This window comes from Bos indicus, chromosome 14, assembly GCF_029378745.1.
Source record: "Bos indicus isolate NIAB-ARS_2022 breed Sahiwal x Tharparkar chromosome 14, NIAB-ARS_B.indTharparkar_mat_pri_1.0, whole genome shotgun sequence".
NCBI lineage: Eukaryota > Metazoa > Chordata > Mammalia > Artiodactyla > Bovidae > Bos > Bos indicus.
This window is the reverse complement of record NC_091773.1, coordinates 31,631,306-31,646,765: the sequence shown is the minus strand read 5'-3', so window position 1 is coordinate 31,646,765 and position 15,460 is coordinate 31,631,306. Positions and strand designations below refer to the sequence as shown.

At 38.5% G+C, this 15,460-nt stretch overlaps 1 protein-coding gene across 14 annotated transcripts in view; it reads right to left on the bottom strand.

Annotated features, from left to right (window-relative positions):
• Nucleotides 1-15,460, bottom strand: part of CSPP1 (centrosome and spindle pole associated protein 1) — a 192,467-nt gene that overhangs the window by 14,924 nt on the left and 162,083 nt on the right. For 13 of the 14 annotated variants that reach the window (XM_070802623.1, XM_070802624.1, XM_070802625.1 and 10 more), the window contains 5 exons: nucleotides 11,282-11,386; nucleotides 9,536-9,602; nucleotides 8,793-8,910; nucleotides 4,546-4,682; nucleotides 760-891 (listed from right to left, as the gene is read on the bottom strand). In XM_070802623.1, the coding sequence (XP_070658724.1) occupies nucleotides 760-891; nucleotides 4,546-4,682; nucleotides 8,793-8,910; nucleotides 9,536-9,602; nucleotides 11,282-11,386 (559 nt within the window). The remainder of the gene's footprint in view (nucleotides 1-759; nucleotides 892-4,545; nucleotides 4,683-8,792; nucleotides 8,911-9,535; nucleotides 9,603-11,281; nucleotides 11,387-15,460) is intronic. The other variant, XM_019973526.2, reaches the window with a different exon arrangement.

The following is a 15,460-nucleotide window of genomic DNA, read 5'->3' as shown; positions in this document are numbered from 1 at the left end:
TCATTCATCCCCATATTCCCTGGATATGGGCAGTACCCACGCTCATAGTAGGCACTCAGTAAGTTATCTGCTGATTAGCTAATTACACAGAGATATACTTATAGCCCCAGAGAAGGCAATGGCACCCCACTCCAGTACTCTTGCCTGGAAAATCCCATGGACAGAGGAGCCTGGTAGGCTGCTGTCTATGGGGTTGCATAGAGTCGGACACGACTGAGCGACTTCACTTTCACTTTTCACTTTCATGCATTGGAGAAGGAAATGGCAACCCACTCCAGTGTTCTTGCCTGGAGAATCCCACGGACGGGGGAGCCTGGTGGGCTGCACAGAGTCGGACACAACTGAAGTGACTTAGCAGCAGCATACTTATAGCCCAGTATGGAGCTTATTCATAAAGATTTTATGCTCTGTCAAAACCCACAGACACACACGGTAGAAATGTCCCCCAGGACACTGGTGTGTATGCCAGGCATTCTTTCCCCTGGTTCAGATGTCTCCTGGCCTCATCAAGGAACTCAACCCTTCTGGCTACAGTGAATGGATGGACTCCTCTCATGCATGGACAGCCAATCAGAGCCCTCTCTGGAACTTACTCTTTTCTGGGACTACAGACCAAAGGGGCATGTGAGCATGGGGCTGCCAGTGGAGGCAGCTTGCCTTGGACTGAAATCAATATTAGAGATGGAGAAAGAAAGCCGACAGAAAAACAACCCACTGAAGTGATCTGAAATAGCAATGATTATTTTTTGCCTTTAGCACCTTCCTGCATTTTTAGTTTATTCAGTCTCTTCTGCTGCTCTCTTAGCAAGGCTTGTTGTTCTATCTCCAAGGTGTCATTATCTCTTGGATCATCTGGGTACATAGATTTCAGATCAGCTCGCGTTTCTGAATCTGGTACAAAAATAAGTTATATAACCAAGTTAAATCTTGTTTCCAAATGAGATTTTATAAAACTTCACTATAGATAACATATGAATAACCTAAATTCAAAATCAAGAAATATAAATAATGAGACATCAGCAAAGTCAAAGCACATCATCATACAACTAATGAACATGAAATTAATATTCTTTAAATAAATACGTTTTCACAAACTCAACATTATAAGGGAGCCCCAGAACAAGCAGCATCTTACTGCCACATACTCCATCCCAACTCCCCACTTCCCCAAGACACTACCCAGAGCCTGCAACCATGTGCAGGAGCATCCAAGCCATCAGTCAGTCAGATGGCTGTGACTCTGGCAGCTACCAGACACTGAATCACAGCTGAGCCCTCAAATGTACTGGAAAAACGAAAACATAATGTTATTGGCCAATTAATATGTGTAAATATCATGCCAAAAAACAAAAACAATTTTACAGGCTGGCTGGAGCTTTAAGAGGGATGTCATTTCTGGAGGAAATGACAGTCTAAGAATTCACCTATGGCACAAGTTCAAGAACATCACTGATCAGAATGAACATGTTAAACCTTAATTTTTAAATCTTGAGAATAAAGATATAATTCACACATTTAAAAAGTCTTTTGACCCATAGTAGAATCAAGCAGAATCCTGTGCCCCAACCTCCATCCCCTTTTATAGAAAGGCTGAAATCTCCCAGGCCTCCATGAGTCACCAAAAAGCAGGTTCAAGCAGCTAATGATTAGGACAACAAAGTTCCAGATTTGTGTCTGCTGCAATTCCTGAGTTGTTCTACAGATACTTTTAATTCTCACCAGAGGGAAAGTGCATGATGACTGTTCTGCAACCACAACATAAACTGCTCCATTTTGAGCAGTACTGAATTTATGGCTAGGACAATTCCAAGAACTGGCCTCAAGAGAATGGGATTAACGCTTTTGCTCATACTAATCAATATCTTCGTGGGCATCAAAGTAGTTGTAGCTTGTTCTGCCCATATATGTAAATGGGCAACTACGACTGCCAGCAGAGAGATGCTACAGAGCATGTCAACATCTCTAATACAGCATCCTGTGTCAGCATGAAGTTACAGAAAAGGGACCTTCACATGTGATCCCACAGAAACGGAAAGATGTTCTGACAAGTGGGGGTTTGTAAGCAGCTTTTGGCAGGAAAGAATTCTCTGCAGGTGGTCCCTTTGTCTTGTCACTAACCTTAAACCAGGCACCCCAAGTTCTACTTACCTCAAGCCCTAGCACACCTTTCAAATCTTTTTTTTTTTTTTTTGCTGTTAACAATTTTTGCTTTAATATATGAATTACATTAATACCTCACATTACATATATGAAGCCAAATTACACTAACTTAGTTGTTTACAACCTCAACTCTTACTCCCAGTACACATTCCAATAAATTTATTCTGTAAAAACAATACATTTTTTTGTTTTTGATTTTTTTTTTTTACAGTAAACTTTTCAACTACTTCAAATCTTTTGATCACGCAATACCCTGCCTAATTTGTTGACTCTTTCCATATGTAGAAATAAGGAACAGGTGATTAACAGATGACCATATCTCTTCCCTAGCTTCCCCTTCAGTAATCTCCTAAACAAACCGTGTGAATCAGAGAGCACCTAAAGAAAGATCAGGAGGAGTCCACAAGCCTGCACAGACTGGGGGACGGCGAAGACTCTGACCCCCATCTCACTGATTAACTGAGATTACTTCCCTTTTCCACTTAAGAACTTTCATGGTCCATCAGAATCTTCGGAGATGGTTTTGAGGGGGACAATGAGTCTACCATCTCCCTAGATTGTCAGCATTCTGATCGAAAACAACTTTCCTTCCTACCAACTTTTACAAGCATTGACTTTTTTAAGCAACAAGCAGCCAGCCAGACCTTATTCCATAACAACAGTGGAAAATGGGAACATGCTGAATATCTAAGAGTAGAAAATGACTAAAAGCAAAGTTAACAGAAGAGGCTCTGGACACATGGACTTGGCTTCACCTGACTTCCCCACTTCCAGACTGTTTCCTCTCTGTAAAAACAAGAGACATTAACAACTAAGTCATATGACGAATGAGGACTAGTTGTGATAACAGGGAAATGAATTTCCCAATTTTATGGTTTAAACCTTTTTGTTTTGAAGACCTACCTTCTTAAAAGTTAAGGACCCCCAAAGAGCTTTTATTCACCACTGTCCCACACATCACATTAGAAATTAAAACTAAGAAACTTTGAAAACATGAAAATACAAAAACACATTCTATCAGCTTCAGAGCAATGAAGTTATCACATGCCATATAACTTCTCAAAGAATAAAAATTGAAAGGACAAATAATGTCTTAGTTTATAATAAAAATAGTTTTGACCTCAAAAAGTCCCCTGACGAAATTCTAAGACCTACTGGATTAATAGAACGCCTGGCATATAATAAGTAATCAATAAATCATAGCATAAAAACTATGATATATGTAATTGATGACATGTATATCTAAGTGGAAAATAAAACTGAATAACATAATTACATCTAGCTTTTATCTTTTTCATTTTAATTAAGCTCAGAAAGACTAGTAAATATACCAAATATCAACTATTTTTATATTTAGGTGATTTGAGTAAAGAGATGTTTCCTTCTCTTTCTAAATTTTCAAAACCTCTAAAATAGATACTACTTTTAAAATGAGAAACAGAAGTAAACTCATCTGGTATAGGTCATATGACCACCATCCAACAGCCTGCCTCCTCTGCTCCCAAGGCTGCTCTGAGAGTGCTTCTGAATAAAAATCACATATAACACATTCTGGTTCCCCTACACATTTTCAGTCTCCCAGGCCTTTGTTACCCTGGCAAGCCAACTTCCCTAATTAGCTTTCTCTCCTCCTCCTTACTCCCTTTAACAATCCTTCATTTCCTCCGCTGCTCAGGCACTCTGCTCTCTTCAGCGGTTATTCCCTCCCTGCTCTATACTATAAGCCTCTGAATTCTCTAACAGCTTTCACATCAGTATCCTAACAAGTTCCTCCAGTTCCAGACCCTGTGATCCCCCCTTCCAAGCCATGCTTCTTCCAAGGGTTCTTATGCTTATTGCCTCCAACACCATGCTTCCTAATTATTCAATCCTCATTCCAAAGGTAATTGGCTTCTGATCCAATAATTCCACCAAAAAAGGTCTATTTGAGGTCACCGCTGACCTCTGATGCGACTGACACCTTCCAATATTCACTTTACACAACCCTCCTCCCTGGCAGACTCTGTTCCCTCAGTTTCAGAACTGACATTCTCCTGCTTTTCCTCCAATCACTGACTTTTTCTTCATCTCTTTCCCAAGCTCATCTTGCTGTTCATCCTCCACTAAATGCCAGGTGCCACTCTTCACACTATGTCACTGATCTAATCCATTCCTGTGGCTTTAAGAGCTGTATGCCCTGCAAAAGAAAATAACTACACCAAAGCTCTATCCCCACCAGACTGGTAAACTGAAGAACTAGAGTAATACAGAAGTTTTATTCATTATCACTTAAAATAGATACCATAAATGAAACTTTACTTGAGAAAAAGGATACAAATATCTTTAAAGACCCTTGAATATGGGTAGAACACTCTGGCTCTACCTTTAAAATAGCAGCATTCTTACCTCTATCTTTCAGCTCCTTAAAGTCATGAATATTCTGAGAAGAAGCAGAGTCTAAGCTCTTAGGTGACGGTCTTCTGACGGGAGCTTGTAATCGATGTCTGGCCATATCAAATACATCCATGGAACTTTCTCTTTTCCTATAGATAATAACACATTATGATAAAGGCGTTTTTATGAGAAGAAAATCTGAGTTGACATTTAACTCCCTATACAAGAAATCTGGCATCTTTCACTACAGTATATTATAAAAATTGATTCTAATAGCTGTTATTTCAATTCCCTGTATTAAAACAGGTAATTTACAAGGTCACTGTAATCTTTCAAAATGCTCAGAAGCAAAGTATCTTATTGGAAGAATAGAACGAATTAGCTTTACCTTAAAAATGTTCATGTAGTAGAAACAGTAGTCTTTGGTTAAAGAAATCAAGATTCAAAGACCAGCTCTGCTACTTACTATACATTTGACTGCATCATCTATGCCTAACATATATGAGGAACTCAATAATATGATGAATTAATTAATAAGAGATTCTTTTTGTGAAACTATTTATAAAACTGGAATAAAGAACCAACACTAAGATGTCTCTGATCACAATACACAGTGAAAACTACACCGAAGTAAAATATATTTAACCAATTCTTGCTAAATGATGGCAATTCTAACATATATTAACTTAAGTTAGCATACAGAATTTACAAGGTACTTTCCAATAAATATATCTATTTATTCTTCACTAGAATCTCATGGGGTAGAAATTATTATGCAAGATTTGCAAGTGAGAAAACTGAAAAGCTGTCTGGTTTCTCTTTCTTATAATGTTTTGCCAAAAAAGAGCACATATAGTCTTCAGTTTATGAATGAAAAGAAATAAAATGTCAATAATCCATTACATTTAATTGAATATGTATGTCTGGAATATGGAAAGTTGCAACAGTTAAGGCATTTATAACATCTTGAAAGTAAATATAGAAAACCAATACTGACCTATTACTTCAAAGTAGTTGACCGACTACAGAAGAATTCTTTGTTGAAAATTACCACCTTGGGTTAACATTCCATTACCTAGCCAGTCTATATCTTGACATTTCCTCACCTTGTTTACTTAGCCAGAACACGCCTAGAGAATGCTAACAAAAATCTAAGTGAAGCATAATTATGCAGGTTAACATGCTACATTAAAATCCTACCATATCCTGGACTACAGTCATAAATATCAGTATAATTGAATGCATATACAAATTGATAATATACAAATTGATAGACACAACAATAACAGATGTTTATGACTTAGTATATATACATGTGTATATTATCTAGCTATGTCCACCAAGAGCCTGGTTTATAGACACAGTTCTCCAAGAGGAACCAGGACTCCTTAGAGAAATGGCTGATTCCAAGGCAGAGGCAAGGAATACACAAGAGGATCCTGGAGCCTCCTGCAGCAACAGAGTAAAAAAGTGCTCAAAAAACACCAGGTTCCACCGTCCATGGAATTTTCCAGGCAAGAGTACTGGAGTGGGTTGCCATTTCCTTCTCCAGGAGATCTTCCCGACCCAGGGATTGAACCCGGGTCTCCCGCAGTGTAGACATTGTAGGCAGACGCTTTACCGTCTGAGCCACCAGGGAAGTAAGCAACACCACAAATAACACTGGATGATAACAAAAAAGTACAAAATAAATGTACATGAAACAACAGTGATATAAGTAAATGGTTGGATAACTAAACAAAGAGAGGAGAAGGAACATTCTTTCTTATAGAAGAATTCTAACAGAATTCTAAATATACATAGATGACACCCTCTCCAGGAGATAAAGCTTATTCCCAGAGTGTGCTAAACTTAGTGGTTCCATCATATGCACATCTTGTACCCCCTGATACAATGTGATTAGAAGGCTACCCTGTGTTATTCTTTCCAAAACCCCTTAACCCTGGTCTAATCATGAGAAAACATCAGACAAATGTAGACTGGGGGACATTTTATAGGACAGCCAGCTAATATCTCCCTAGGCTGTCACAGTCATAAAAATACGAGGAAAGATTGAAAAAGTGTCCTGGATCAGAGAAGACTAGGAGACATGACAACTAAATGCAGTGTGGTGCCCTGTACTGACTAAATCCTGGAACACAAAGAAGATACTGATAGAAGAACTGGAGAAATCCATAAAGTCTGGGATTTAGATTGTGGTTAATATTCCAATGTCAGCTTCTTAGTTGTGACAAACATCCTGTGATTGTAAGATGTTAAAAACAGGGAGAACTGGGTGAGGGGTCTATAGAAACTATGTTTGCAACTTTCCTGTGATCTAAAATTATGCGAAAATAAACTTTTTTTTTTTTTTTAAGATAAACACTCTTCAAAGAAAATGTGGTAGTTACCCACTTGCATTGATTTTTACAAGCTACTAAAAGACTGCAACCTACAGTTTGAAGAATATTGCTTTAGAAAACTTATGAGGCCTTTTGGCAAAAACGATCGGAAGTGTTTGATAGTCTGTAAGCTATTTTGCTGGAACATAAATATTTCAGGAAACAATACACCGTTGAAGGAAAATATTTTAAAAACAGTTTTAAAAAGTAACTGTCTTTGGTTATTCCATCTCTGAAGTTTTCTCCTATTATTATTTTCCCTTCAAGGACCAAGCTTCTATGCCTGACGTTTTAAGACCAAAAAGGGGAGGTAAGGAGATTGTTGATTAATTGTCTAGTCTATGTCTATGTATGGATATGAGAATTGGACTATAAAGAAAGCTGAGCACCAAAGAGTTGATGCTTTTGAACTGTGATGTTGGAGAAGACTCTTGAGAGTCCCTTGGACTGCAAGGAGATCAAACCAGTCCATCCTAAAGGAGATCAGTCCTGGGTGTTCATTGGAAGGACTGATGTTGAAGCTGAAACTCCAATACTTTGGCCACCTGATGCAAAGAGCTAACTCATTGGAAAAGACCCTGATGCTGGGAAAGGTTGAGGGCAGGAGGAGAAGGGGACGACAGAGGATGAGATGGTTGGATGGCATCACCGACTCAATGGACATGGGTTTGGGTGGACTCCAGCAGTTGGTGATGGACAGGGAGGCCTGGTGTGCTGCAGTTCATGAGGTCGTAAAGAGTCGGACACGACTGAGCTAATGAACTGAACTGAACTGAGTCTATGTCTTCTTCAACTATCACTTTCCTATCTTGAAATTCCTTATCACCTAGATTAGCTTATGAAGCAACTTCTGACTCCATCTGAGTCCTAAACTAGTCAATTATTTTTCACGCAGTGATTTCTCTGTAGTAAGACAATCTGTCCTAAAGACAGAGCTTGAAGAACGGCCTGTTCCCACTACTGATTTGTCACTGTCTAATCCTATTAAAAATGTCATGGTTAGGGATAAGACTCTTGGTTTGCCGTAAGAAAGTCCTACTTCTTTCTTTTTTTCTTTCTTCCTCCTATCAATACGACCACTGTCATCACCACTGCCATAAATACATTACTGGCAGTACAGAGGGACAATTAAAACACTCAACTTAAATATTTTATATTTGGTTAAATCAATATTCATTAAATATCCCATATTTTCACAGTGAATAGATTTCACAACTGTAATGAAACATTTTATGAAGGCAACTTTATCTACATAAAATTCAAGAATGTGAATTAAATAGCATATTAGCTAAAAGAAAGAGCTCTTGTACCAAAAAAAGAAAAGAAAGAAAATATACCATATACTACAAACACAAATAGACTAAAGAAATCACACATTATTTTGTATTAGTTGTACTGAGTCCCTCCCTTGCTTGTTGCTTGTGAAATGTGCTTAGTCATGTCTGACTCTTTGTGACCCCACAGACCACAGCCTGCCAGGCTCCTCTGTGCATGGGTTTCCCAGGCAAGAATACTGGAGTGGGTTGCTATTTCCTCCTCCAGGGGATCTTCCTGACCCAAGGATCGAACCCATGTCTCCTGCGTCTCCTGTATCAGCAGGCCAATTCTTTACCACTAGAGTAAGTGAGTCCCTCCACTAGACTATAATTATTTAGCTTATTTCTTCTGGGGGGATGGGGGTGGAGAGCTATTTTCAATCATTACAATTTCACCAATAATCCACTAAACACCTTTTTCAAGCTTGCAAAATTCTAATAGATGTGGGTTTATGATAATTAATCCTGTTCCAGAACTGTAAAATTGCTGGACAGATTCTGATTCCTGATTCTGACAGAAAAGAATACAAGAACAGACAAAACTATGGAATTCAGAACTTGCCTTATATGAACGTCGTCGTCACTATCAATGTGTAGTAACCGCCCCTGCAGACGTCGCTCTTCACTACGAAGCTGTTTTCTCATTTCTGATAATTCCATAATTACATTTTTTTTCTCCTCTGAAAATTCCCATCAATAAGTGAAAAATAAGAGAGGTACATGAATAAAAGGTTAAACACTAAACACAACCTGACTTATAAAGCTAAATGCTCAGTTATATTTTTATGGAAAGTTATTTTTAAGGCTTTATATATAGATGTATTGTATGGACATTATTAAGCATTAATAATAACATTAACCCATAAACACACTTCTGACAATACAAGAATTTCAAACATTTAGAAACATTCCTGAGGGGAGGGAGAGACTGCCTTCCCCTATTAAGGAGCAGCAAAATGGAGTTCCTTTGTGATGATACACAAAGGAAGGATGTGTATGATACACAAGGTTACAATTCTGTAACCTTGATTGTGTGGTAGTTACACAATTTACACATGATAAAAATGCACAGAACTACACACAAAAACACATAAATTAGTGTAAGTGAAACCAGACACAGGTCCGTAGAGCATGCCAATGTCAATTTCCTGGTTGTGATATTGCACCACTGAGGGAAGCTACGGGGAGGATGCACAGCACCTCTCTGTACTATTTTGCAATATTCTGTGATTCTTATTTTTCAGAACAATAAAAAGTTAGAAAAAAGGAAACAGTCTAGATTACAGGTTTAATAGTCAGCTCTACCTTCTGCACGAAGCTGGTTTTTCCTGGCAGGTACCGGAGGAGATTGTGCCATGGACATGGAACTGTCCTGTTTAACAATCAAGACAAAGATAAAGTTAGTATATGTCTTCCCTACTCAGAAGCTTTAAAAGAGGAACTAAAAAAAAAAAAAACAGATGAGGAACCAGATTCCCAACCAATCTATCTATAAACTTACCTATATCTGTTTTTTCTTCCCACTACAATGGTAGCGGCCTTGCCCCAGCCAAAGACAGTACACTCACCTGTGCTCTGTATCTGACAGGGGACCCCCACCTCCTCCATTCCTGACTCTTCTTTCTCTACCACCTTTCTATCAGGCTGTGCTTAAAAAACTAACCTCACCCTTCATCACTCACTATCTATCATCCATTCTCTCCTTCCTTCACAGCCATTCTTTAAAAAAAAAAAAAGTATGTGCAGTAGTATGGCACCTGCTTCCTTATTCCCATTCACTCCTCACCTCGCAGCCACTGCCTTTGCAGCTCCTACCAAGTGATCCCTCAGCAATGCATTCTATGGGCGTTTTAAGCCCTTGTTTTACTTGGCCAGTAGCAACTACTATCATTGACACTTTATTTCCTTGTTCTAAGTGGTGATAATTCTCTACTGTTAGATCCTCAGCCCTCTACTTCCCCTGAACACACATGAGACAATCATACTACTTAGACAGTAATGTTAGTAGTTTGCAAACTACAAATCCGGTGCAGAGCTCCTTCCTTGGCCACGACCTGTATTTTCAACTGCCTACCCTATAAAGTTGTCATTGACTCTGACCCACCACACAGAGTCAATATACCACTATCTGTGTTTCACAAACATCTTGAAGTTGTCACCCTTTCTCAGTTCTTAATGTCACTGCCACTGTTTAGGTCCTCAAAATCACATCTGGGCTTCTGCAAAAGCATCTTAACTTTACAGTTTTGCTCCACCTCCATGATGCATCTCCATACCACTGCCTGAGAGAACATTATGCAAGACAACCACAGCCGTGTCATTTTCCTACTTAAAACATTACATGAACACCATACATGACCACAGACCTACTAAATCAGAACCACAGAGGGTGGGGTTGAGGAAGACATTCTAATATATTCCTTTGTCTATTCTAGTAATTGGCCTCTCTGATATCCTATAGAATGAAGTCAAGCCCCCTAGCACTCCATACAACACCCTGCATATGTTCTAACCTTCACCTCCCCTACCTCATGGTCAGGCATTATCAGGCCAGACCAAACCATGTATTCTCCATGCTGCCACGTGGCTTACAGTTCCCTCCAAGATTCTGCATGTGCTGGAAGTTGCTCTTCCTCATCCTCTTTTTGGCAAATTCCTACTCACTCTTCAAGAGTCAACTCAAGGATCAACCCTTTCTGGAACATTTTCCTGGCTGTCTTTTAATTGTAATTCAGTCTAAAGTACAAGGGACTTTATTAGTGTAACTACAACTAGCTAGTAGATATATTATCAAAGAAAAAGCCTTCCTGAGGGACCTGAACAAGAGCCACATCCTAAATTATGAGCTGTCAAAAGAATTTAAACTTCGGGGCACCAAAGTTTAATCATTTATAAGTATTACCATTTACAACTGAAGAAACAGACAAATTAATGTAAACATTACCTATGTTTCAGATCTGAAAAAAAGTAATCTAGCTAATTAGGATGAATAAGAAAATCTCATTCAATCCCCTTAATCTTAGATGAACAATCAAAAGAAAAAACATATACCTGAGTAAAGGAAGTTATAATGCTGTCAACTGAAGGAGGTCTTTGGAGTCTGCTTGCAATCTTATTCTGAAGAGCAGGAACCACAGGAGAAGGCTGTCTCAAGTGCTGATGTGGGGAGAGGGGCGGGAAATATATATATATATATATATGCATATACACACATACTCCCCAACATATGTCTATGTGTATATACACATACCCCAACATGTTTGTGTGTGCATACACACACATATACATGTATACATACACATATGCAAACACACACAACCCTAATAGTTAACAAGACCACCAAAGAGGTTCGGACTACTATTGCTTTAATTTAATAAAATATTTACCAAAAAATCTATAAAAATATTAGATCACTATGTTGTGCACTCAAAACCAATATATTAATATTGTAAATCAACTACCGTCCATTAAAAAACATATCTATCCAAGAAGTCAGAAAATAAACTAGGTAAGATCAAATATATTGGTTAGGATAAACAAATGGATTTACATATCCTTATTAAAGAATATGACTATCAGATTAGGATTAAAAAATTCAACAAACTGAAGTAAAGCAATAGCATACCAGATATCGGGAAAGTAGCAAAAACAAAAAAAATATAGCCAAAGTAAAAAACTGTCTTAATAATAAAAAGAAATAGGATAAAACAAAAAAGAAACAAAAATCCTTTCTGGGAAAATGATATAAAGCAGCTCAAATCAGTCTCTAAAATCTAGATTCCCTTGTCACCAGGAACATCAAGGGTCAGAGCAGAGCTCTGCATCTCCATGAGAGAAGAAAACAGGGTTTCAGATCATGGTGTAATAAAGCTAATAGCTCCCAACTTCATATTAAAATCAAAATGCTGGAAACACAAATACTCCCAAAAAAACGCAATAATGATTGGCTGGGTAAAAATATAAATGTGTATTTCTAAAGGTGGATGTTAAATTGTTCATTCTGCATAGTACAAAATCAAATATTACTTTCACTAATGACTAATACAATTAGAAATATATGAGAGACAATATTTAAAAAGAAACTCTAGGTGACCACAAGCAGAAGTATAGCAACAAATTAAACCTTCTAAAGGACTGCAAAGAATGAAGCAAAGAAAGCATAGTCCACATAACAAACAATTAACTGTCAAGGAAACAAAAACAAACAAAAAAGTCAAAAATTCAATTAATATGATCAAATACGTTGGCTATGATAAACATAAATGGATTCAATGTCTCATTAAGATTATAACTCAGATTAGGATAAAAAACAAATTTCAACTAATTAAAATATACAGACTAAAAATTAAAAATGCAGACAAAAAAGTAAAAACTAAAAGAGTAGACAAATATATTTTAGGCCTACATATATTAAAAAATAACAGCTAGCAATGATAATTTCAAAATTGAGGGTAAAATGCATTAAAAAGAACAAAGCTGCTCTAAAACTTTCTGATATATCACAATTAAACTATAAACAGTCATAAAATTACATATCCCTATATGCAGGTCAGGAAACAACAGTTAGAACTGGACATGGAACAACAGACTGGTTCCAAATAGGAAAAGGAGTACATCAAGGCTGTATATTGTCACCCTGCTTATTTAACTTATATGCAGAGTACATCATGAGAAACGCTGGGCTGGAAGAAGCACAAGCTGGAATCAAGACTGCTGGGAGAAATATCAATAACCTCAGATATACAGATGACACCACCCTTATGGCAGAAAGTGAAGAGGAACTAAAAAGCCTCTTGATGAAAGTGAAAGAGGAGAGTGAAAAAGTTGGCTTAAAGCTCAACATTCAGAAAACAAAGATCATGGCATCCGGTCCCACCACTTCATGGGAAATAGATGGGGAAATGGTGGAAACAATGTCAGACTTCATTTTTCTGGGCTCCAAAATCACTGCAGACGGTGACTGCAGCCATGAATTTAAAAGACGCTTACTCCTTGGAAGGAAAGTTATGACCAACCTAGACAGCATATTAAAAAGCAGAGACATTACTTTGCCAACAAAGGTCCATCTAGTCAAGGCTATGGTTTTTGCAGTAGTCATGTATGGCTGTGATAGTTGGACTGTGAAGAAAGCTGAGCGCCAAAGAATTGATGCTTTTGAACTGTGGTGTTGGAGAAGACTCTTGAGAGTCCCTTGGACTGCAGGGAGATCCAACCAGTCCATTCTGAAGGAGATCAGCCCCGGGATTTCTTTGGAAGGAATGATGGTAAAGCTGAAACTCCAGTACTTTGGCCACCTCATGCAAAGAGTTGACTCATTGGAAAAGACTCTGATGCCGGGAGAGATTGGGGGCAGGAGGAGAAGGGGACGACAGAAGATGAGATGGCTGGACGGCATCGCTGACTCGATGGACGTTGAGTCTGAGTGAACTCCGGGAGTTGGTGATGAACAGGGAGGCCTGGCGTTCTGCGATTCATGGGGTCGCAGAGAGTCAGACACGACTGAGCTACTGAACTGAACTGAAGCATTTTTTTAGGTGTAATAAGTGGCAGAACCAGAACTGTGAAAAACAACTTTGATTTTCAAATAATCAATTTTACAATAAAATATTCTCTGCTTTCCATTCAATTCTGCTATAAACCAAACACTGCTCTAAAAAACAAACTTTATCAATTAAAAATGTGAGTGATATGACACTTGACTGATATATTTTAAAAGGCTGAGAAAATATATATCCAATTATATATCCTAAGAATGAAGGATGTTAGCCTTATGTTCCTGGAACACTGAAAATAGAACAAAAATATAGATCTGACTCATAGATTCCCCTTTAAACAACATTTCAGCAAATTCAAATTGTGAATACTTATTTCTATAACCATAAAACCTGGGGGTGAGAAATTCAAAGAGTATATTTGCCCCAGTCAGAAATGGCTCACGTTATCTGCAGAAGATTATATATTGAACAGTGTACCAAAACACACCATAAATACACCAGAGCAGCACACTCAGTTAGGTTCAGTTCAGTCGCTCAGTCGTGTCCAACTCTTTGCAACCCCATGAATCACAGCACGCCAGGCCTCCCTGTCCATCACCAACTCCCGGAGTTCACTCAGACTCACGTCCATCGAGTCAGCTATGCCATCCAGCCATCTCATCCTCTATTGTCCCCTTCTCCTCCTGCCTCCAATCCCTCCCAGCATCAGAGTCTTTTCCAATGAGTCAACTCTTTGCATGAGGTGGCCAAAATACTGGAGTTTCAGCTTTACCATCATTCCTTCCAAAGAAATCCCGGGGCTGATCTCCTTTAGAATGGACTGGTTGGATCTCCTTGCAGTCCAAGGGACTCTCAAGAGTCTTCTCCAACACCACAGTTCAAAAGCATCAATTCTTCAGCACTCAGCCTTCTTCACAGTCCAACTCTCACATCCATACATGACCACAGGAAAAACCATAGCCTTGACTAGATGGACCTTTGTTGGCAAAGTAATGTCTCTGCTTTTCAATATGCTATCGAGGTTGGTCATAACTTTTCTTCCAAGGAGTAAGCATCTTTTAAATTCATGGCTGCAGTCACCGTCTGCAGTGATTTTGGAGCCCAAAAAAATAAAGTCTGACACTGTTTCCACTGTTTCCCCATCTATTTCCCATGAAGTGATGGGACCAGATGCCACGATCTTCATTTTCTGAATGTTGAGCTTTAAGCCAACTTTTTCACTCTCCACTTTCACTTTCATCAACAGGCTTTTTAGTTCCTCTTCACTTTCTGCAATAAGGATGGTGTCATCTGCATATCTGAGGTTATTGATATTTCTCCCGGCAATCTTGATTCCAGCTTGTGTTTCTTCCAGTCCAGCGTTTCTCATGATGTATTCTGCATATAAGTTAAATAAGCAGGGTGACAATATACAGCCTTGACGTACTCCTTTTCCTATTTGGAACCAGTCTGTTGTTCCAAGTAATCTTTTTGTCAACTCTACTTAGAAGAAATAATGTCTGCATAAATCTAAATTTCTGAAAACAATATTTTAAAAATTAAATTGGGCTAAACCTATAAGATATGGTGTTTTCCAACGTATGGTTCACAAGCCAACTGCATCCAAACCGCTATGGGTTAGTTAGATACTGCTGAGAAAGACTGAGGGCAGGAGAGAAGGGGCAGACAGAGGATGAGATGCTTGGATGGCATCACCGACTCAACAGACATAAGTTTGAGCAAACTCCAGGAGACA